This window comes from Camelina sativa, chromosome 15 (genome assembly GCF_030686135.1).
Source record: "Camelina sativa cultivar CO46 ecotype springtype chromosome 15, ASM3068613v1".
NCBI classification, from domain to species: domain Eukaryota; kingdom Viridiplantae; phylum Streptophyta; class Magnoliopsida; order Brassicales; family Brassicaceae; genus Camelina; species Camelina sativa.
Window position 1 is genome coordinate 13,943,319 of NC_141894.1, and position 24,175 is coordinate 13,967,493.

The following is a 24,175-nucleotide window of genomic DNA, read 5'->3' on the forward strand; positions in this document are numbered from 1 at the left end:
AAATTAATTAATATTAATCTATTTTTGGGTCAACAATAATTAAATATTGGTCTGTTGAGATAAGCTTGAAAGAAACTTGAAGAGCAAGATAATCATAATCTCACCGAGTTATGGTTTGTAAAGAGATTAGGATTAGGATGGAAATATTTAGGAGTTATCTAGTTTGATTAGGAATTAACTCTTGATCTTAGGTGTTTAAATTTAATATGGTCTACTCTAAATCTTCATATTACAAGTAATTCCATTTTTTAATTTGTCTGAAAAGTTGAATTAAGAATTTTTATATCAGAGGAAGACGTCGTCGAAGGTATAGAAACCTAAATTTTGGTGGGGGATAGTGCTCTGTTTCCGCCATGGAAGACGTCTGCGAAGGAAAGGAATTTTCTTTCCCACGGGAAGAAGAAAAAGTTCTCTCCTTTTGGACTCAAATCGATGCTTTCAAGACACAGCTCCAACGAACAGAGGATTGCGAAGAGTACGTCTTCTACGACGGTCCTCCTTTCGCCACCGGTCTTCCTCACTACGGACACATACTCGCCGGTACGATTAAGGACATCGTGACTCGGTACCAGTCCATGAACGGCAAACACGTCACGCGGCGGTTCGGTTGGGACTGTCATGGTCTCCCTGTAGAGAACGAGATTGATCGTAAGTTGAACATTAAGAGGAGAGACCAAGTGCTTGAGATGGGTATTGATAAGTATAATGAGGAGTGTAGGAGTATTGTGACGCGTTATGTTGAGGAGTGGGAGAAGGTTATTACCAGGACTGGTCGTTGGATTGATTTTAGTAATGACTATAAGACTATGGACTTGTCGTTTATGGAGAGTGTTTGGTGGGGTTTTGCTCAGCTTTATAATAAGGGTCTTGTTTACAAATTCGTCAAGGTTTGGCCTTTTTTTCTTGGGTTTGAATTGGTCTTAGGTTTGAAATCTTGTTGACTCAAGTCTCGTTTGTTTGCAGGTTATGCCTTATAGTACTGGTTGTAAGACACCTCTGTCTAATTTTGAAGCTGGTCAGAACTATAAGGTATGTATGTTGTTTCCCTTAGTTTATTACTTTATATTGTTGCGTATTTGAATGATGTTTTGACGATTTCGTACAACAGGATGTGGATGATCCAGAGATCATGGTTACATTCCCAGTGATTGGGGATGAAGATGATGCGGCTTTTGTGGCATGGACTACTACTCCATGGACTCTTCCAAGCAATCTTGCTTTGTGTGTCAATGCAAAGTTTGTCTATCTCAAGGTTCGAAACAACAACACTGGAAAAGTCTATGTGGTTGCTGAATCTCGGTTGTCATCTCTTCCCAGTGATAAGCCTAAGGCTGCTGGTGATACCAAGAAGGCTAAAGGTGCTAAGCCTGACAGTGCAGAGGATTCTTATCAAGTTTTGGAAAAATTTGATGGAGCTTCCCTGGTTGGGAAGAAGTACGAACCTTTGTTTGATTATTTTAACGATTTCTCTACTGTGGCCTTTCGAGTAGTAGCAGATGATTATGTCACTGATGACTGTGGTACTGGTATTGTCCATTGTGCTCCTGCCTTTGGTGAAGATGACCACCGTGTTTGTCTTGACAACAAGATAATTAAGAAGGTTAGATTTTACTACATTCTCCTTATCATCACCTCATTAACATCAGAAGACATTAGCCATTGTTAAGGGTTCATGGATTTCGTAGGGGGTTTAAGGGATTTATTGTTTAGGACGAGAAACGAGATGCTCATTTGTGGTTTATTTTCTTTCTTGTTTAGTCTTACAATATCTTCAAGAAACCATGCTCATATACTCTACTATACTCTCTCTTTATCTCATTATGTTAAATGTTGTATATGGTTTTATCCTCTCTTGCAGGAGGAGAATCTAGTTGTGGCTGTTGATGATGATGGGGTGTTTACTGAGAGAATCACCCAATTCAGTGGCAGTTATGTCAAAGATGCAGATAACGATATAATTAAAGCCGTGAAGGTGATTACTGATGCCTAATGTTTGTAAATAGACTACATGAGTCAGTTAAGATCATAATGATCTGTCATGTCTCTTAGAGGATGTTAGTGTACTTTTGGACTATCAAATTGTTTTATAGTAAGTAACCCCTTTTTTTTGCAGGAAAAAGGCAGGCTTGTTAAATCGGGGAGGTTTACTCACTCATATCCATTTTGTTGGCGATCAGACACCCCTCTCATATATAGAGCAGTTCCGAGTTGGTATGTTTCATGTTTTATATGAGTTTTAGCTATTTATTTGTTAATTTAGTGCTAGGTGAGACACACACTCTCTGTCTCTTTGGTCCTTATTTCGAGTTTGGCTTAAAAGATGTAAGCTTTTGTCCTATTCCTGTCCTGTTGACGCAAATGATGATCATATATTATAATTATTCATTTCATTATATCTGGCAGCCTCTTTCCGGAGAAATCTTTGTTTAAGATATTTTGATTTTCCATGTTTTGACTTTATCTATTTTATATTTTGAAATTATATGTACTGAATATCTGACCTAATGAAGCTTATTCTTCATTTTCATGAGTGGGTCAAGAGTCAAGAATTTAAAGTTTGTAAGTGTTTGACTTGTTAGGTTTGTGAATGTGGAGCAGTTGAAAGAAAAATTGTTAGAAAACAATGAAAGAACAAAATGGGTACCTAAATATGTGAAGGTCAGTGGAAGAAAGGATCAGTACTCTTTGAGTATTTTTTACAAGTTCACTTTCGTTTGGATGAGTTACTAATATGATTATATTTTCTTGCAGGAAAAACGTTTTCACAATTGGCTTGAAAATGCAAAGGATTGGGCAGTCAGCCGAAGTAGATTTTGGGGAACGCCTCTTCCAATATGGATCAGTGATGATGGGAAGGATGTCGAGGTCATGGATTCAGTTGAGAAGCTTGAAAAGTTCTCTGGTGTCAAGGTATCTGATTGATTGTTTCTAGAAGTCTTATTAGTATGTTCTGTTCAAGTTTATGACATCCTACGAGTGTTTTTTTTTTTCCTCACTGGAGCATATTGGAAATAAGAAAATCTGATGCTCATTTGCTTTTCTGATGACTTATGGTGCAGGTCTTTGATCTGCATCGTCACCATGTTGATCAAATTACAATCCCATCTACTCCTACTCGTGGCGTGCTCCGTCGTGTAGAAGACGTAAGATGCATTCATTTATTTTTAATCTGTGATTGTCCGTGGTATTGTCCCATAGTTATGTTTATATCATGCTTTTTCAGGTTTTTGATTGTTGGTTTGAGAGTGGTTCAATGCCTTATGCATATATCCATTATCCATTTGAAAACAAGGAGCTATTTGAGCAGAACTTTCCGGGTGATTTTGTGGCTGAAGGGCTTGATCAAACTCGTGGATGGTATGTCATTCCAAATCTTGGCCCTTTACTGTATGAACTGATTTGGATAGTAAGTCTTGTCTATGAATGTACTTTACTAAGTAATGAGTCTAGGCTAATGGAAGGTGTGATCATTATACAATATAAAATGTGATTCTAGAACTATTTTGAAAGAATCAAGGCAATTAATATCTAAACTTGTAATTTGGAATGTATCTACAGGTTTTATACTCTTATGGTGTTGTCTACAGCATTATTTGATAAACCAGCTTTTAAAAATCTGATTTGCAATGGTCTCGTGCTTGCTGAGGATGGCAAAAAAATGTCTAAGAAATTACAGAATTATCCACCACCTTTGGATATCATAAATGAGTACGGGGCTGTAAGTTTTCTCCCTATGATATGCTTTTATGCTGTGTTTTCAGTACGAAAATCTTGGTTGCGTGTAGATTTTTTTCTCTTAGTGACTTTGCGTGAACCTTGACAGGACGCTGTGCGATTATACCTGATCAAGTCTCCGGCTGTACGTGCTGAGCCACTGCGCTTCAAGAAAGAAGGAGTACATGGTGTTGTGAGTGATCTTAGCAGTTGATTTTATTGCTTTCTTATTTTAGTAGATTTGTTTTTTTATCTGAACTATTGGGTTTTGCTAGGTCAAAGATGTACTCCTTCCATGGTACAATGCATACCGGTTCCTTATTCAGAATGTAAAGAGACTTGAGACTGAAATTTCTGGGCCTTTTGTTCCTATTAATCTGGCAACTTTACAGTCATCAAACGTTCTCGATCAGTGGATTCACTCAGCCACACAAAGTCTTGTCAATTCTGTCCACAAGGAGATGGATGCATATGAGCTTGACAATGTAAGCTTTTTACATGCCATTATCTAGTGTTTTAGAAAGGAAAAAAGTTATCGCTATCTTGCGGTATTTTACGGTTACCACATCTTTGTTTTTCCTTTTTGCAGGTGGTTACTGAACTCGTGGAGTTCCTTGAAGATCTCACTAACATATATGTTAGATTCAACCGCAAGAGGTTAAAAGGCCGTACAGGAAAAGATGATTGTCACACTGCTCTTTCAACTCTATATAATGTATGGTAAATACTTTTTTTTTACATGGTCACCATCATTTGAACACTTTGTAATAACTAAAAATTGTGTCTGGAATTTTAGGTACTTCTTACTTCTTGCAAAGTGATGGCTCCTTTTACACCGTTCTTCACTGAGACATTATACCAAAATCTGCGGAAAGTGTGTGAAGGTTCTGAGGAAAGCATTCACTACTGCAGGTTTCCTCAAAAGGAAGAAGCGGTAATAGTTCCCATTACTCTATATCCAAGTATAGAATAGAAATTGTCTGATTTTTGCCCACTTATACCTTCTTCTCGTGTTTAAACAGAGAGAGGGGGAGAGGATTGAGAAAAGTGTTACAGAGATGAAGAAAATCATTGAACTTGCTCGGAAGATTCGTAATCGTAAGAGTGATAAGCGTCAAGAACAACTACCCTTGAAAACTCCTCTAAAGTGAGCATTGTACTTAATAATTTTTCAGTTCCTCTTTGTTAGCCTTAAATTGAAAAAGAAGTTGATACATGCTTACCCATGTTGAATCAGGGAAATGATTGTAGTCCATCCAGATAAAGAATTCTTGAATGACATAACTGGAAAACTAAAACAGGTCAGTGATGTTACAGTAATTTGTTAATCTTTGAGTGTGTATCTTTATTTTATTTTTGGAGTTTGTTCTTTAGGACTGCTTGAAACCAGCAAAACATATCTCTACAGTTGTGTTGGATAAGAAACACACAAAAAATAACACATAGCTATGTGGAAGTGAAAATCTTAAGGCTCCAAGAGTCCTGAGTTCATGCTAGGCTTAGCACTTCGAATTTATTTTGCTTGATTTTTCATTGCAGTATGTCTTGGACGAAGTTAATGTAAGATCTCTTGTCCCATGCAATGATACTTCGAAATATGCATCACAAAAAGCAGAACCAAAGTACAGGTTAGTGTGGTTTTCTTCCTGCGTTTTACTTTTAACCCTTGAGCTCAATGTGCTTTAGCCTCTCCAAAAGAATGTAGAATTCAGTTTTACTTGTTAATTTCTCCAGTGTGTTGGGAGAGCGACTTGGAAAATCTATGGGGCTTGTTGCAAAGGAAGTTAGAAAAATGTCTCACCAAGATATCTTAAGATTTAAGGTTACTAAGGAAGTTACTATTGCTGGACACTCGCTCAAGATAGAGGATATTAAGGTCTCACATGCTATAGGTTTTTTTTGTTTTCTTGTGAGATAGAATGAAGAATATGCCTTAAAGAGCTGAATTCATGTCTGACACGTTTTGTTCATGTGTTGTTCAGACTTTCAGTGAGTTCAAACGCCCAGATGGTTTCAAAGATACAGAGATTGATGCAGCTGGAGAAGGTACAAACTTCTCTATGCTCAATTTATGTTAATCTTGATTGATTATCGGTGCTCTGTTGTTAAGGAAACATATGCTATTTGTATTTGTTTATGGTGCAGGTGATGTTCTGGTGATTCTGGATCTACGAGAAGATGAATCTCTGAAAACTGAAGGTGTTGCTCGTGAGGTAAATAGACGTAACCGAAGTCGATACATTTTCTTATATGTTCTATTTTCTATGGGATTCCTTTTCTATATATAAGCAGAGGTTTTGCTCATGAGCTTATTTTTCCTTGTATTGTAGATTGTCAATAGGATCCAGAAACTACGGAAAAAGTCATGTCTGGAACCAACAGACTTTGTTGAAGTGTACTTTGAATCGTTAGATATGGATGAATCTGTTGTGCAACAAGTTCTATATTCTCAGGTAACTAACTAACTGCTTTTGGTTTGTTACTCACTTCATGTTTGCTCAAGTTGTACTTGAGTTTTACCAATGTTTCATCATTCTTGTTTGTTGGACAGGAACAATACATTAGGGAAAAAATTGGCTCCCTTTGCTTATGTCTACTTTGATGCCACCAGATGTAGTAAGTCACTCACCCTTCTTCTCTCACATATATGCTTTAGTTTTTTCACCGTAGAAACTTAAATGTGTTGTCTGTTATTTTTGGCAGGTCATTGTATCTGATGAGAATTTTGAATTGAAAGAATCTAAATTGTCATTTAAGATAAGTTTGGCTAGACCATCTTTAAAGTTCAATGAAGAAGCTATTCTCGCTTTGTACTCAGGTGAGCCATTCACCATCTCATCAGAGTGGATCGCTACTTCATTTCTCGCTCTTCTTAAACAAGTCTATTGATTGTTCCAGGGAATGAAAAATTTGCAACCAGGCTCCAGAATTACTTGAGGGCTTATTCAAATTTTAAGTCAGAGATCCAAGCTGGAGATGGGAAGGTTTGTTTGACCCCCTAAACCACAAAAATATATATACTCTCACAAATCATGTCAAGTCTAAACCAATTCTATGCTTATCAAGTTCATAATAACATTAATTGTTTACATGTCTACCCGTTTTGTATGGCAGATAACTGTAAGCTGCATTGAAAACCAACCTCCTGTGACTGTGGTTCTAGGAGAACATTTGCATTTGACAGTGGGCGACTACTTGTTGAGCAAGAAGAATGCATAAGAGCCTTTTAAGTTGTTTTATTTGTAGATTGTTGCAAGAAGTTAATTATGTGTGTTTGAGACTTTGTACTCTTTCTATTTGTACAATACTAGACTTTTGAAGATGGTAGGACAGATAAGTACGTCCAGTGACTAAAACTGAAGTCTGATTACATAGTCGCAGTTACAACAACCTATGATATAAACAGTTTCAACTGGGTGTTTATAATAGTCTTTGAAAAGCGACCTATCAATACGTTACTTGGCCATACATGAACATTTAGAAAAGAGTCATAGACTATAGACAAAACCAAAACTTTGGTTAAAATCGTTATTTGGTTTAGTCAAAAAGCATAGCAAAATCTTTTACTTAACATACATACGATTTAACCCAAAAACTTAGGTAACGTGTCGTCTCAAAACTTCTAGGTTCATTTAAATAAAAATATATATATATATATATATATACTTGTAGAAACCCTTTAAATAAAAACAATGATGTTTTCGAAATTGATAGATATGTGAATAGAGAGGATAGTACATTATTCTGTGGTCTAATTTCGATTACTAGAGTCAAACCACCAAAACTAAAAGTTAAGAAAGGTAATAATAGTAACGACAATGTGGTTTCAATTATATACTCATTACTCTTTAGATTCATGTATGGTGAAAGGAAACATTAAAAAGATCTAAGTTTTCGTAGGTCCCCCCCCCCCCTCATATATGATTAATCAAAAACATCTTAAGCGTTACATTTTTATATATTTCCTTTTTGTAAAAAATATTTTGATTAGACTAATCTCATCAATTATCCTCTTACTACTAGTGTCAGTTTTCAAAACACAGTGATTAGCGTTAGATTTTATGCTCTTTTGTTTATTACTACTATTAAGCTAATTTAAGAAATATCTACTAGCTAGTCTCCTTGGTCTTTATAATTCTATATGCCTTTCTTGGACTTTAGGTTCCTAGATTCATGTCATGTGGCTTGATTGTTTCCAATACTATTTTATACTGTATCAAATATTTTACTCATTTAATACAAAACAATAAAAAAATGGTTTTATTCTATTCTTCTCCATTCTCATGATATACGGGATTTTGATAAAATTTAGATTATAATAATTTTACAGCTTGTAATAAGTTAGATATAATACAAGTTGTGGAAATAACAAAAAAGTTTAATATACATTAGTGAACAAAAAGAAAAACAACTCAGAGAAAAATCAAAAGAGCGTCCAAGTTCGGTTCATGTAAGAAACCAAGTGGGTCCTTTTTTTTTATTTTAAGATTTTCTAAATCAGAGAGAGAGAGAATAAAGAAATCTCCAAAACCTTCTTCCTTTGTAAAACCAACGGCTCCGAGAACCTTTTTAACACACTTCTCCTTTTTGTTCTCCAACGGCGGCGGCTTATGGCGGTTTTACGAAGTTCCCGGTGACATAATCAGTTTTTCGGGCACATATATAATACGAAACGTACTTGCACGTTTTATTTTATTTGAGTTCAAAGTAGTTTCAGATTTGTCGCTATCTCTTCACTTTTTTAGACAGTCTTCTTCTGGTTTTTGTTTTTTTGGTCATCAATCACCAACTCTTTTGTTCTCTCTCTCTCTCTCTCTCTGTCTGAGTTTCTAGTCTTTTGTTTTCGACTCTCTTTTCCTCGTCGTTGTTAATTATTTTTAATGAGAGGAGGAAGATCGGAATGCCGAAGAGGATTAGAAGATTCTCGTACGTCGCTGCGTTGGAATTTCACAGGTCGATGAGATCTGAGAACTGTTTCACTTTTATCCAAATCCAAACTCATCTCTTTCAGGTATTCTGATTTTTGTGTGCATGTTTTTTATACTGTTAGTAGTGCTACTCAAATTAAAGTTTCGATTTTTTTACTTCTAACTGTTGAATCCAATTGTCTCAAATTTTAATGGTTTTTTGTTGTTGTAAATCTCCCTTTTTTCACATTTGCAAAAAGTTAAAAGTTTTGATTTTTTACACCTTGTTTAGTGTCTAATTGTTAAATTGGAATGTCTTAATCTAAATGCGATTTTGTAAATCTCTCTTTTATACATTTGCAGAATTTAGAATTTTTATTAAGTTAAAGTTTTGATTTCTACACTCTGTTTAGTTCCTTAATCGTTGAATCAAGTTTTGTTTTTTCACTCTGTTTCTTGTTTTACAGTTGCAGAGTTAAATGGAATAAGCATTTTTCTCCAAAGATGGTTAAAGGAATAGCTTCTGGGTTCTTGATACTGTCAATGGTGATCTTCATTTCGCCGGCGATAGCCATAAACGGCGGTGGTTATCCACGGTGTAACTGCGAAGACGAAGGAACTAGTTTCTGGAGTACAGAGAACATTCTAGAGACTCAAAGAGTAAGCGATTTCTTAATCGCAGTAGCTTACTTCTCAATCCCAATTGAGTTACTCTACTTCGTAAGCTGTTCAAACGTTCCATTCAAATGGGTACTCTTTGAGTTCATCGCCTTCATAGTTCTCTGTGGCATGACTCATCTCCTCCATGGTTGGACTTACTCTCCTCACCCTTTTAGATTGATGGTGGCGTTGACTGTTTTCAAGATGTTGACTGCTTTGGTCTCTTGCGCTACTGCGATTACGCTTATCACTCTGATTCCTCTGCTTTTGAAAGTTAAAGTTAGGGAATTTATGCTTAAGAAGAAGGCTCATGAGCTTGGACGTGAAGTTGGTTTGATTATGATTAAGAAAGAGACTGGCTTTCATGTTCGTATGCTTACTCAAGAGATTCGTAAGTCGTTGGATCGTCATACGATTCTTTACACTACTTTGGTTGAGCTTTCCAAGACTCTTGAGCTTCAGAACTGCGCGGTGTGGATGCCGAACGAGGCTAAAACAGAGCTGAACTTGACTCATGAGTTGAGAGGGAGGGGTGGTTGTTCTGTGTCTATGGATGATTTGGATGTTGTGAGTATTAGGGAGAGTGATGAAGTTAATATATTGAGTGTGGACTCGAACATTGCTCGAGCTAGCGGTGGGGATGTTAGTGAGATTGGTCCCGTGGCTGCCATTAGAATGCCGATGCTTCGTGTGTCGGATTGTAACGGAGAGCCAAGTTATGCGATACTTGTCTGTGTGTTACCTAGCGGGCAGCCTCGGGATTGGACTTATCAGGATATTGAGATTGTTAAAGTTGTGGCTGATCAAGTAACGGTTGCGTTAGATCATGCAGCGGTTCTTGAAGAGTCTCAGCTTATGAGGGAGAAGCTTGCGGAACAGAACAGGGCGTTGCAGATGGCTAAAAGAGACGCGTTGAGGGCGAGCCAAGCGAGGAATACGTTTCAGAAGACAATGAGCGAAGGGATGAGGCGTCCGATGCATTCGATACTCGGACTACTGTCGATGATTCAGGACGAGAAGTTGAGTGATGAGCAGAAGGTTATTGTTGACACGATGGTGAAAACGGGGAATGTGATATCGAACTTGGTTGGGGACTCGATGGATGTGTCTGATGGTAGATTTGGTACGGAGATGAAACCGTTTAGTCTGCATCGTACCATCCATGAAGCAGCTTGTATGACGAGATGTTTGTGTCTATACAACGGGTTCAGGTTCTTGATTGACGCGGAGAAGTCTTTGCCGGATAATGTAGTAGGAGACGAGAGAAGGGTCTTTCAAGTGATACTTCATATGGTTGGTAGTTTAGTAAAGCCTAGAAAACGTCAAGAAAGGTCTTCATTGATGTTTAAGGTTTTGAAAGAAAGAGGAAGCTTGGACCGGAGTGATCAAAGATGGGCTGCGTGGAGATCACCGGCCTCGTCAGCAGATGGAGATGTGTATATAAGATTTGAAATGAATGTAGAGGTTGATGATTCGAGTTCTCAATCTTTTGTTTCTGTTTCGTCAAGAGATCAAGATGTTGGTGATATGAGATTCTCCAGCGGCTATGGGTTAGGACAAGATCTAAGCTTTGGTGTTTGTAAGAAAGTTGTGCAGGTGAGTTTTCCGTCGTCCATATCTCTTTCTAAAGTTCTCAAACATTAGGAGTACTTATTATGAGTTCTTTGATAATGTGTGCAGTTGATTCATGGGAACATCTCGGTGGTCCCTGGCTTGGACGGTTCACCAGAGACCATGTCGTTGCTCCTCCGGTTTCGACGCAGACCCATTTCAGTCCATGGATCCAGCGAGCTACCCGCTCCTGACCACCACGCTCACCCTCATTCAAATTCTATATTACGTGGCTTGCAAGTTTTATTGGTAGACACCAATGATTCGAACCGAGCGGTTACGCGTAAACTCTTAGAAAAACTTGGATGCGATGTAACCGCGGTATCCTCTGGATTCGATTGCCTCAACGCTATTGCTCCTAGCTCATCCTCCTCTTCTACTTCGTTCCAAGTTGTGGTGCTTGATCTTCAAATGGCAGAGATGGACGGCTATGAAGTGGCCATGAGGATCAGGAGCCGATCTTGGCCATTGATTGTGGCGACGACAGTGAGCTTAGACCAAGAAATGTGGGACAAGTGTGCACAGATTGGAATCAATGGAGTTGTGAGAAAGCCAGTGGTGTTAAGAGCTATGGAGAGTGAACTCCGAAGAGTATTGTTACAAGCTGACCAACTTCTCTAAGTTGGTCACAACTTCTTCTACATTCAAAAATTTCACAACATTGTTTTTAGTTTTTACACCATAGATTTTATGTCAAATATATCAAAACGAAATTGTTATTATATACCACCCATATCTCAATGATTTATGTCTTTTCTAGTTTTTGTTCTTTTTCTCATTAGGACCCCACAAAATTGAATCTTAGTATTTCGTAGGGTCTCAAGAACACAGCTTAAAATATTAAAAGCAGAAACGTTATCAAAGGTAATGGAGATGGACAAACAAATTATACGGTTTTTAACTTACATATAAAGAATCAATTGTGCTAATAAATTTACGTATACAGAATCACGGTTTTATGATTAAATCAAAATATATCTTTTTTAAATAGTTTCTTGATTCTTATTTAGTTATTAATTTATTATGCTTTTTATGTGTTTTTTACTTTTTTTTCGTCATATTATTTTGTTAATTTTTGTTTGGATCAACTTTTTCCCCTTACAATCTTTTTGGAAAGAAAGTTTAACACTTAACAAAGAGGAATACATAAATTGAGAATAAGTATTGTAAGCATGTGACATGTTGTCAATTTTTAAGAAAGAACAAATTCAGTAAGTGGCTCCAACCTTTATTAGAATACAAAAAATTACGAAAATTGAATATGATATTATAGATTTGTGTATTTCTTACTTATGAACTATAACCGGAGTTATTATTTTAAGATTAATAGACAATTTTATATTTACGTATATTGTTAATATTGAAATATTTCCTATCTAATTTATTTTCCATTTTAAAAGTTTTGATATCTCAAAAAATTAAGCATTAATTGGATGCGTAATTTACCTTTTCAGAAGAGCTTGATTAATGTCGTCTGCCACTATGTAAACTTTTCAAAAGAAAGAATTATTGGAATAGAAATGTGTGACTTTATTAAGTTACCAGTTGAAGTTGAAATCGGAATATATATTAGAAATTGTTTTAGATACATGCCCCCTGGACTAGTGAAGATCTATATACTATTACTAAACAGCACATTCCTCGAGCCTATTAAACTAAACGATAAAGTAGAAATGGATTGGATTTGCAGAAAGTGAATCTAGAGGGGAGGGGGGAGATCAGAGATGGGTTAACATAACTTGCCATTTATATAATCAACAAACCCACTTGTGCTTATATATTTGTTTCTTCGAACCCGACAACCTTTACAGAATAGTAATAAATCATTAGTGAAAAAAATAGTACTCCCTCCGTTTCAAAATATAGGATGTTTTAAACAAAACACGCAGATTAAGAAGTCTTTACTTTTAATAAGTTCAACCAATCAGAAACAATACTACATAATATAAAATACTAAAGTAATCTAAAAGTTGCATTGAAATTTGAAAGCATCCTATATTATGAAACAACAAACTTCTCCAAAACATCCTATATTTTGAAACGGAGGGAGTACTAATTATCTGACAACTACAGTAAAAACAATCATATCCAAATAGATCATACCCTTTATTTTACTTTCTAATATCTAAATATAAAAAGTTACCCCGTACTACACACGGGTTTTTCTTCATATTTGTTCTATTGGCAAAATGATAATTGGGGAAGAGTATGTATCTTAAGTAACTAAACTACACACTCATGTATAATGGATTTTATTAATCATGTTTACTTTTTTGAATAACAAATTTTTTAAAAGCTTAGACTCATTCTCTTTTAGGACATATTCTTTTGCGATGTAACAATTTTGCAATATATTCATGGTGAATTTTGTGATTACAAAATAGATGATTTATGTAATGTATTTGTAAACATTGAAATGATATTTAACATTAAAATGGTCAATCAATATTTAAACAACTTCATGCTTGATGTAAGCTGTATGGGCAAATGATCATCGTCTTTGTATTTTCTGCTTGGTCAAGACGTAATTTGTCAACTAAAGATTATAAACTCATATAGTCATATTAATACATGTCACTTTCAAACTACGACAATAACTTGTTTGGACGTTGTTTCCGTTGTGGCCTTACAGATATAGCCGAGAGCTACCATCATTTTTGAGTTTTGAATTTATCCATGAGTATTCCTTTATTAAAGATGATGAGGTTTAGAGATATAAAATATATATTATATTCCTTAATGTCGCATATTTTTCATCTTCAGATTCAGATAATGTGTGATTTATTTCCTTTTTAACTGTTGGTAACCCCTAACATCAGAAACACCTTTTTGTCCTGTCAACACAAGATGGAAAATGATAAGAATCCTTCAAGCTTCAACGCCTATTCAGTGGCTTTAAACCAAAAATAAAATAAAATAAAGATCACCTTTTAGTGGTTTTATTCACCTCGACATTGTTTAAGGCAAATCCTCATCATCTTTATTTTGTTGTTACGTGAAGACATAAGCGAAAGTTGAAATTGAAGTCCTATATCACAAGTTAACTGAAATCAATTACAAATCACCTCGTCTAACGTTGTTTCTTCTAATGTCTTCCTTCGACATATATATAATAGATATCTGATCATCTATTTTAAGCTTTAGGTCAACCTATCTGTAGTAATCTTAACAAATATTCAAGTTTGAATAATATATAAAATAAAAGAATCTATAATTAAAATTTTAAACTCAAAAAATCATTTTCTAACACAATTATACCGTTGTGTGATATATATATCTTAGGCTAAGTTGCATTGTTTTAACTTTATGAATATGTCGTAGTGTACATGCACGTAGGCTCATGGTGTCTCCATACCGTAATTAACCTTTATAACTCGTTGAGAGAAAACAGAAAATGTTATTACACCTTACTCAATATGGCAATAAAAAAAGCTAAAAGGAGAAAAAAGAGTAACTAAATTTTTTATTTGATTATTTGGTCATTCCGTAAAGGTTTTCTCCTCCACCTAACCACCAGTCCAGACTACTACTTTACATGCTTGCATAAACTTTAGTTCCTTGTCTAACATCTTTAATCCTCCATTTTCATTTAAAAATGAATTGTGCAATGGGCAAATCATTTATGTGATCTAAAGGAAAAATGCTTCAGAGACATTAGAACTTTTCTCGAATCATAACAATAGTTTGAGTACAAAATAGAAACAATCACATGAAAAATAGATATTAAAGACCAACCAGTCAGCCATTATAGTAGCAGAATTTGGCCTTTTAAAATTAATGGTACAATACAGAATTTTAGATGAAGAGAAATAAGAGATTGGAATATAAATTTATGACTCAACATTGAAATTGATTTTTTGATATAAATGTGAGCTAATTTATTGGGATTTAAAGGCGATAATGGGACGTTACTAAAACAATATTTAGCTTTCCACGGTTTATTGAATTGACGATGAAGAACATCAAATCTTAAGCAGTATTAACCATGCTCTAATTTTGAAATTGTCAAGAATACATATGGCCCATTGTTAGCATTATATTCATTCATAGGCCCATATAAATTGGTCTTAGGTTGTAGAACAATAAAACGTTAACCAATTAATATTTAATAGAAAGTAGGATATTAAAAACAAAACACTTAAGCCCAACTTTCCATGGGTTTACATGGGTTGCAAAGACAACAAATGTTTCATCTTTTAGGGTTAAAAGTTTGGCATGGGCATCGACCGCAAGTTCTCTCCAAAGAGATATATATACGTTGTCACAACTACAACAAACACCTGAAATGTTGCACATTTACAGACTTACAAAGAATAGAACGAATCTGAAAAAAAAAAAAAAAACAAATCCAATACCTTTCTTAAATGCAAGTCAGTATTAAATTGAAAGTTGTCTTCGAAGGGTGGTTCTGATCTTTGTTTTCAAATGTTTGAGACGAGGATATTTGGCCAACAACATCTGGTGAGTGGGTAAATGTAGATATAAATCATATACTGAATAACAAAGTGGAAGCTAGGAGACCAGAAATACGATTAGTGCAAAATAGGTTGTTACCTGGAAGCTCCTCACCCTTGTCTACCATATCAAGCAAGTCTAAAAAAGTAGAGAACCTAAAATAATCAAAACCAATAGAGCATTGTCTTTTTTTTAATAGTCCCCAAAGACATTTTCTCCGTGAAAACAATTCTCCACTTGTGGTTGGTGCGACGATAACGGTTGGAGGATGCAACAACATCGAAATAATTGATGCTGTACAACTGGCCTTTAACCAACTGATCTTGAAACATAGGCACACGATTATGAAGGACTGAAGCTTGTATAACACAATCCTGAAACAAAGGCGAAATGAATGTGTTAAAACGGAGGTAAATCAGGGGTCAAGAGGAACAATAACAGAGATAATATACATTTTCATCGGGAAGGAGACATTTTCATCAGGAACAATAAGTTAGATATTGTTCTTCGAGAGTCTCAAACTTCCCAAATATGGATGACCCGAACAACAATCCTATTGATACCAGTGTTGTGTGTTTCGTTGGAGGTTGAATCAAGGGTAGAGTATTGTTTTAGGTTTACCCATGGTGTGAGAGAGAGAAGGTAAGTGTTGTCAAAGGTTGTTATTTAAAAAGAAAACTTAATGCAATGGTTGAGGGAGAGTAATCAGGGATTGGAATGAAATGTTAATGACCATGAAATCATAGGTTTTTAATATTATTTTCATTGCGTTATAATTAGGTAGTAAACATAAAGATGAAAATGAAGGATATACTTCAATGAAATTCTTTAATTACCTTAAAGATTGTAATAAATAATACAAATAACGTGATCATAATAATGGTTCATATGATTCTAATTGCTAGTGAAGATCTAAACCCCTTTTAAAAAAAAAAAATTGATTCAAACAATTTGAAAACCTTTAAACAATGGCTTTTAAGAATAAGAGATGACATGTGTCAGTTATATAATAAGCCAGATATGTTCTAAGCAGAAGTTGAGAAAAACCTTATCTTATTATATAAAATTTTATTATCCGACCGTCTACTAAATTATTTCGAATAAAACAATTTTCAGAAATAAAGAAGTAAGAAATGTTAATGTGTTAATCTACTTACATTATGTGTTAAACTTATGTGCTAATGTGTTAATCTACTTATATTATGTGTTAAACTTATGTGGCAACATTAACAAGTTATTAGTATACTCATACAAAGTTAATTGTTATAACTTGTTGTTTTGTTTTATATATGAAGTATCGGACCTTAGAAACTTTGTGTTAGTAAGATATTGTTGTTAGTTATTTTTTCATAAATAATAAGTGACTGTTTTTTTATAATAATGATTATGTATCTAGACGAATATCTAATAGGCTAGTATTATTTGACCAAACAAAAAATTTCTATCATGAAGGAGAAATGATAATGGCTTGAGCTACTTGAGCTACAAGATGAAGACTAATGTTGTCGTCCCTAGTCAAAATAGCTGACCAAGTGATTCAAATGATTTGCAAAGCGTGGAAAAGTCTTTCAAGATTCCGGAATATGAATATCATCTCACCATCAACTTATATATACACACACTCACAAATAGAAACATGTTCGGTGTAAATGAATTCATTCCTTCGAATTCGAACAAAATACCAAAAGGAATCGAGACATGTGTTAATCGTGTCTCTTTTAGGTAGGTATAAACTTAATCAAACAAAATTTTTGTCAACAATATTAATGAACTAAACAAATGAAAATAATTTATTTAAATTCTTATATATTTAATAATTTTATTGAATTTTAACATTGTAATTTGGCAAATAAACTATAATTCATAAAAAGGTAGATATTTCAAGATTTATCAAGCATAAAAACATCCTCAACGGTAAAAAGCTAAACTGAATTTTCTAAAACTTAAATAATTAATATTTTAATAGTAAAATAAAGTTAATCTATAAAAATGAAAACATATAAGCCCTGTTTGGGAGGCAGTCACTGCGACAGCAGCCGGCAATCAAAACTTTTACCTACAGATCTCCTTTATCTCTTGTTCATCTCTTTTCCATCCCTCAAAATCTCTGTTGCAGCGATCAGAATTTTAAAAATTTGGAGTCGCTGGATTAAACAGCTACATAACTCATCCCTTTAATTTGAAGCAGCGACTGTCGCTGTTTTTTTTCTTTTCTTTCAGATCTGTAAACCAAAATCAAATTACTATTACCAGAAATTTATAGGTCTGTACTATTCCATATTCTTCTGCCATTAACGACACAACCCAACTAAAAAAAAGAAAAATTCAAAACTCTTGTCATTGGAAACCAGTCGCTACTAAGAGTCGCCGCGACAGCCTTCTGAACAGGGCCGTAAGCAATGTTTCTAATACATGCACAAAAAATTCTAAAACATCTAATTTAAGATACTTTTTAAACTATTTCTTCTGATTTTTTATATATTTCTTTTAATATTAAGAAATTTTTTGAATCACCTATGTTGGAGATGACTAGCCCATTAGCCAAATATAAAACTTTTTTATCATATAATTTTTTTTGTTAACATTGGTCCCAATAGGCCAGTCCATTAGCCAAATCATATAAAATATAATGGGCATACTTACGTTGACAAGAGTTTTGAATTTTTTTGAACATATTCTTTTTTAAAAAAGAATAATTCTTTTTAATATGGGAGATTCTCAAAAATAGCACTCATTTAAGTTTTTAGTCCAAAACTAGCACATATTCTTAAATGTTCCAAAATTAGCACAAAATTATATATACAAAATCAAATATTTTTTCTTCACAAAATAGCTTCTCCTTTCTCTTCATACGCTTCATCTCCGCCGGAATCATCCACATATCAACTCCGGCGTTTCACCTCCACGCCGAATCAATCTGCTGAGTCTCCAATAAGAATATTATTGCGAGTCTCTATTTCCAGGTAGAGTCGAAGTAGCGATGGATCTCGCGACGATGAACACTGGAATCGATGAGAGTAAGGAGAAACATGTGGGATAGACGGCGTAGGTCCAGTGAAAGGCTGACGGAAGGGGTGGTGGTGGTGAGAGCAGAGAATAGCATGATGATTCAATTGAAGAAGATTATGGCTTATCTCATTCTCAATGCTACAGATCCGATTCACCACCGAAGAAACTTGGTTGAGATGGATTGATAAACTCGGTTCATGATTAGGAATATGTATATACTCTTATCATTGGCAGATTTCATTTGCTTGTAAATTTTTATGAACATTTGCTAAAACTGTGTGCGTCATATTGGGAGGTTCATCAGGAGGATCTGCAACAGTTGTTGCAGCAATACAATGTATGATATTCAGGAATGACTCTTTACGATTCAGGAAGGTCTTCATGAAAATAATGTATAGTACTCCTACAGCCTACACCTAGGCTTCTATCGTAGTATTCACGACGTACACAAAAACAAATCATTACCCCACATTGATGAGAAAATCTGTGATACATTGAGGCAAACATAAAAATGAAAAGATTTTAAACACATTTTTTAGATTCAAGACATTCAAGAAAGATTACATAATATTCATAAACGTGAATTCACACCAACCATGTTTTGAACACATTAGCTTAGGGATTATGTTAAATTACATTGTCTTACATTTAGGCAAATCATAAGATATGTAGCCTAAGTATAATTTAGGAAGAACTACTTGAAATTTAGGAAGGAGTCATTGACGTTTAGGAAGGTCTTCCTATAATATCATGCTGGATATTCATATTTGCTACATTTATTATATCACTAATGGAGTAATATGTGATACAATAAGGTAAAACACATATGAAGATATTTAAAAACATATTTTTAAAAATTTAGGAAGAATTTCATAGTTTTTAGGAAGACATTCTTGAATTTTAGAAAGACATTCTCGAATTTTAGGAAGGCTTTCCATAATGACCTGTACTCAAACTTCATCATCATCTTCATCAGCAACTCTCTGCTCTCTTTTCTTCCCCTCTATCTCAAGACATTACACAAATCAAAAACACAACAAAGATCAAGTATCAATCAATCTCAAGAACATCAGCAAGTTTCTAATGTAAAGAAAATTTCCCTCCTAAGTGTTCTAATTATATAGCATAAACATCACCTTATCAAGATATATCTAAAAGAATATATTTGTAGTTACATCTGTATCAAATCCTTCTACTCCTTTGACTGAAGCAACACCTCCTAAAAACATGGTTTCAGTTCTGCATTGCCCAACCCAAGAAATCAATGAAATCAATCTAAACACACATTAACATGAAAACAGATTCATAAATTGATTTGCCAAAGCTTTTTTACCTTTCCCGTAAGAGGAATGAAATCATCCACAATGACCCATCTCAGCAAAAACATCAACGACAACACGTCTAAAAAACTTCTCACTGTTACAAAGGACACCATACATATCAAACAGAACCACCGATACTTTCCCCCAATCATCCGCTGTAATTTTAGCCGGAAGACTCTCCTCCGCCACACTCACTATCGTCGACGACGGAAGCACCGTTTAGCTTAATTAAACTCTGATCTTTGATCAAAATCCGGTGAATAAAGATGCTTTTGATGTGGATTTTATTGTATTGGAATCAATCGATCGATTTGGCAATTAATTGAAAAGATCTGAGATCTAAAATGAATATCTCAGTTCAGAATCTTCACCGCAAGCTTCGTCGGAACTTTGAAATCCAAAATTCGTGAGTTTAATTTTAGAAAAAAAATGAATTTTGTTATTTAAATTAAATAATAATCTCACTATATAAATGCTAGTTTTGGAAAATTTGAACATGTGTGCTAATGTTGGAAGAAAAACTTAAAAGAGTGCTATTATAGGGTATTTCTCTTTAATTATTTAGTTTAAAAATATAACTTTGTTTACTAGGTTAATTTTATAAATAAGTTTACACAAAAAATCATTTGGTAATTTTAGTTATGAACCTATCTGAATAAAAGTTAACTAATTTGTCATTAATTTTTTCTTAACTAATTTATTATATAATTATTATGGAAACTAATAAAAATTATGAAATTGTGATTTCTAATATATAAGTATTCATATAATTTATTAAAAACATAATAATGATAAAATCATTATTAATATTAAAATATTTTGTATCCAAATGATGTGACAAAAAGTCATCAAATATTCATGGGTGTAAATGATGTGACCAAAGAAAAAATTCCTCAACTTTTTCTCGATAATTCCTCAAATTAGTGTCACCATTTAGACCCTCCTGAGACTCTGAAGCTGTAGTTTACTAAAATGTTGGTTTTGACCTTATTAATAAACGAAATCATGTAGCCATTTGAATTATTAAACTATCTTTCTTAAACATGTTGCTTGGACACTTAGTGCCAAAAACGTTGTTAGATAATCTGATATCAAATTTTCTCGGTATAGTGGTTTTGATGAAATGACTTAAGTTAAATCCTTTTTATAATTAGGCCTTAGCCCGAGAAAACAAATATGGTGTTGACAGTGGTGATCCAAAAGATATCCCTAAGCTGAAATTCGAGAAATTTATGGGAATATCTAAGCAATGCCAGAATCTGGTTCTATGGAGATGATGAACCTGCTCATCGCCTCCGTGTCCTGAGAGGTAAGGAGTGATATCTCCTTGTTTTCTTACTAGAAACAGTGCTTTTATTATCTTGAGTTTGTTGTCTATGTCAGATTTTGAAATACATCTTAATTATCGCGTATATGTGCAGTGCAGAAATACTTGGACATGTTTGAAGCAAGTCCATCTCCTGATGGTACAGTATCCATTCTCTAAGCCATCTCGCGATAGTCCGAATATTAAACCATTCTCTAAGCCTATCAAACTGGTTGAGAAATATCCTGCTGAGATTTTACTGATGCCATCGCCCCAAAAGATGGAGCTCAAATTTATTAGTTGGCGCCGGGGAGCACTCAGGCAATTAGCTTGCGTAAATCCTTCTGGGGCATAGGCGGTTCTCCCTCTAGTAGCCTATCCCAAAACCATGCTTCATGTACGATGTTTTCGAGCCGATACTAAGAAAACAGTGAAGTCCATAACAACAGACAAGCTTTCAAGAATATAAATAATACAAAGTGTCTTCATCGGGAGTGTCTTCATCGGGGATGTCGTTGTCGTTGGCGATTACCATCAAAACAATTGGATTATAATAAGAGGCGTCGCGATTTCTACATGCCCACAAACCAATGTCGGCAAACATGAGAGAAAGTCTCAAATATTTATCACTTTTGTGTACGTAGGTGATCCCTGCATTGTATAACGACGCACCACTTCATCCGTTTTCTCCTCCTCACCATAAGCCCTAATTGACACATCACCACGACGCATACCCATTTTCGTGAGACGTTCTTTGAGAAGCTGACGAAACCAACGCAAATCGCGATTAGCAGGGAGTGGGTAATCTTCCACGTCCCAGAACACGCTTGTGTTTGCATCTGCGAGGGTTTCACAAATAAAACAACGCATAACTGATTAGAGATCCGCTTGTTTCCTTTAGCATAACAGATCGATCGGATATTAAACAAATAATTTTTGAGCAAAAGATATAGAGTTCTTACCGGAAAAATCTTGAGCCATCGTTCAGACAGGGAGAATATTAGAGTGGTTTTTTTCTCTGGATGAGGCGGCGGCAGTAGGTTTATAACATATGAATCCAACAACAAAAACAGTAAGATTAACAACAAAAAAATGGACCAATAAGAATCGATGTCGAGGATCGCCACGTAATCCTTAATAAAATCTGGACCGTCGAACATTGTCTATCATCAAACTAGTCCGTCCTTCATTAATCTCCCAAAATTAACCGACCTAATTTCACCTTTCCCTCTCTCACTATATAAATATTTCATCTCCACCAAAGTTCAAAACACACAATTCAGAGACTCCTCTTGCGATTCCTCTCTCTCTCTCTCTCTCTCTGAATTCAAATCGTTCTCAGATCTTTTTCTTGATCATGGCTCGTACGAAGCAAACCGCGAGAAAATCACATGGAGGAAAAGCTCCGAGGAAGCAGCTCGCCACCAAGGTTCGTTTCTTTTAGTTTTGGTATTTGTAAAATTTGAATATCTAGGGTTTCGAATTTGGCTGTAACTGATTGTGTAACCTTAATTTAGGCGGCGAGGAAATCTGCGCCGACAAGCGGAGGTGTCAAGAAGCCTCACCGTTACCGTCCTGGAACCGTCGCTCTTCGGTAAGTAAATTTCACGATTTCTTCTTCTCTTTATCTCAAATCGCAATCGTTGTTTTCAATGTTCTAAAATCGATGGTTTTGTGTGTGTTTGTGGAAATCAATCAACAGTGAGATTCGTAAGTACCAGAAGAGCACAGAGCTGTTGATCCGTAAGCTTCCCTTTCAGCGTCTTGTTCGTGAAATCGCCCAAGATTTCAAGGTATATATAGATCAAAAACCCTAGAATTATGTATTCGTGATTCCTTAAGTTGATGAATCTTGATCCTAATAGAAGTTGTTTAATTGGGTTGTATGTAGACGGATCTGAGATTCCAGAGCCATGCTGTGTTAGCACTTCAAGAAGCGGCGGAGGCGTATTTGGTGGGTTTGTTTGAAGACACTAACCTTTGTGCCATTCACGCCAAGAGGGTTACGATTATGCCTAAAGACATTCAGCTCGCAAGAAGGATTCGTGGGGAGCGTGCTTAAGAGATTTGTTCTATGATCCTATATATATCTAGGGTTTTCTTATTCTTTCGTTTTGATTTGGTGTTGTCTTCTTCTTTTTATAACTAAGGTACAAATGATCTTTTAAGAGCTTTTTCTGAGATATTATGAAGTTGGTTATTGATGATATGCTTTTTGTACTGTTTGCTTCTCTAGATTGAATTGATGATCATTGTTCTTGGAGATGTATTCATCATGTTGCAAAGAAAAAATTATTATTAATCCACTTTTTGTTTCTTCTCTCATTCAACAAGAAGTTTGTGTTGCTCAGTCGGTTTAGCCGTTTTTAGGATTCATAATGTAGATATTTTAAGATTCATAAACACATAAATTTAGAATATATTATAATGATTTCAACATTTTAAAATCTGTGCGTATGCACGGGATTAAAAATATTTAGTTGTTTATAAAAAAAAAAGACAGCTAATATAATTAAGGTGGATCCGTGGATGAGGAGAATAAATACACGTGTAAAAGTAAAATTGTTAACCAATCTCACTCTCAATTCTTCTTTTCGATAATAGTCAATAGTCACCAAGTGTCTTGGCATTATCTAAGCTTTCCCGGTAAAGTTTTTTGTTTTCTTCCGAAAACTTCAGTTTTGGACTTCTTCAGTTCTCCCATGTTAATACTACCCACGAATCTTGGAGTCATGTAGAATTAGATATCAAACTGACTTGCTTTATTGATTAACCATAATGTGATATTTATACACGAGGGACTCAATACATGATAAGTTCAATGTGCTAATATATCAGAACCTAAACCTTATCATACTAGGACGATAAGTACAACACAAATATTTGATACTATCCGTAATACTTCCTCTCATGTTGGAGAGTGAGGATCTTGAACACCCAACCTGGACATAATGTAGAGAAACTGTAGACGATCAAGAGCTTTCGTTAATATGTCAGCAAGCTGTTCGCGGGACACAACATGCTGTGTAACAAGAACACCATCACGGATCGCATCAAGGACAACATCACAGTCATTTTCGATATGTTTTGTGCGATCATGGAACACAGGATTTTGTGCGACATGGAGAGTAGCCTTATTGTCACAAAACAAACGAGCAGGCTGAGACTGTTCGATACCTAACTCTTTTAAC

General features: G+C 35.0%; 2 protein-coding genes and 1 pseudogene across 3 annotated transcripts; all 3 read left to right on the top strand.

Annotated features, from left to right (window-relative positions):
* LOC104748464 (isoleucine--tRNA ligase, cytoplasmic-like) lies at positions 1-7,140 on the top strand (annotated as a pseudogene). Its single transcript, XR_015582980.1, has 25 exons — positions 1-887; positions 964-1,029; positions 1,109-1,600; positions 1,859-1,972; positions 2,114-2,211; positions 2,580-2,658; positions 2,752-2,910; positions 3,060-3,143; positions 3,224-3,357; positions 3,559-3,718; positions 3,824-3,907; positions 3,990-4,199; positions 4,304-4,429; positions 4,511-4,648; positions 4,737-4,861; positions 4,952-5,015; positions 5,254-5,342; positions 5,449-5,590; positions 5,697-5,760; positions 5,860-5,927; positions 6,045-6,167; positions 6,266-6,330; positions 6,418-6,532; positions 6,613-6,698; positions 6,829-7,140. The product of XR_015582980.1 is annotated as an isoleucine--tRNA ligase, cytoplasmic-like (transcript).
* A 954-nt stretch (positions 7,141-8,094) lies between these two features.
* LOC104746796 (ethylene receptor 2) lies at positions 8,095-11,654 on the top strand. The gene is made up of 3 exons (XM_010468325.3): positions 8,095-8,725; positions 9,089-10,877; positions 10,962-11,654. Exons 2-3 carry the CDS (start codon positions 9,126-9,128, stop codon positions 11,511-11,513), a joined length of 2,304 nt encoding a protein of 767 aa, XP_010466627.2. The 5' UTR covers positions 8,095-8,725; positions 9,089-9,125; the 3' UTR covers positions 11,514-11,654.
* Positions 11,655-22,257: 10,603 nt separating this feature from the next.
* On the top strand, positions 22,258-23,309 carry LOC104746798 (histone H3.3-like). Its single transcript, XM_010468326.2, has 4 exons — positions 22,258-22,413; positions 22,502-22,578; positions 22,687-22,777; positions 22,876-23,309. Exons 1-4 carry the CDS (start codon positions 22,342-22,344, stop codon positions 23,044-23,046), a joined length of 411 nt encoding a protein of 136 aa, XP_010466628.1. The 5' UTR covers positions 22,258-22,341; the 3' UTR covers positions 23,047-23,309.
* The last annotated feature ends 866 nt before the right edge of the window (positions 23,310-24,175 follow it).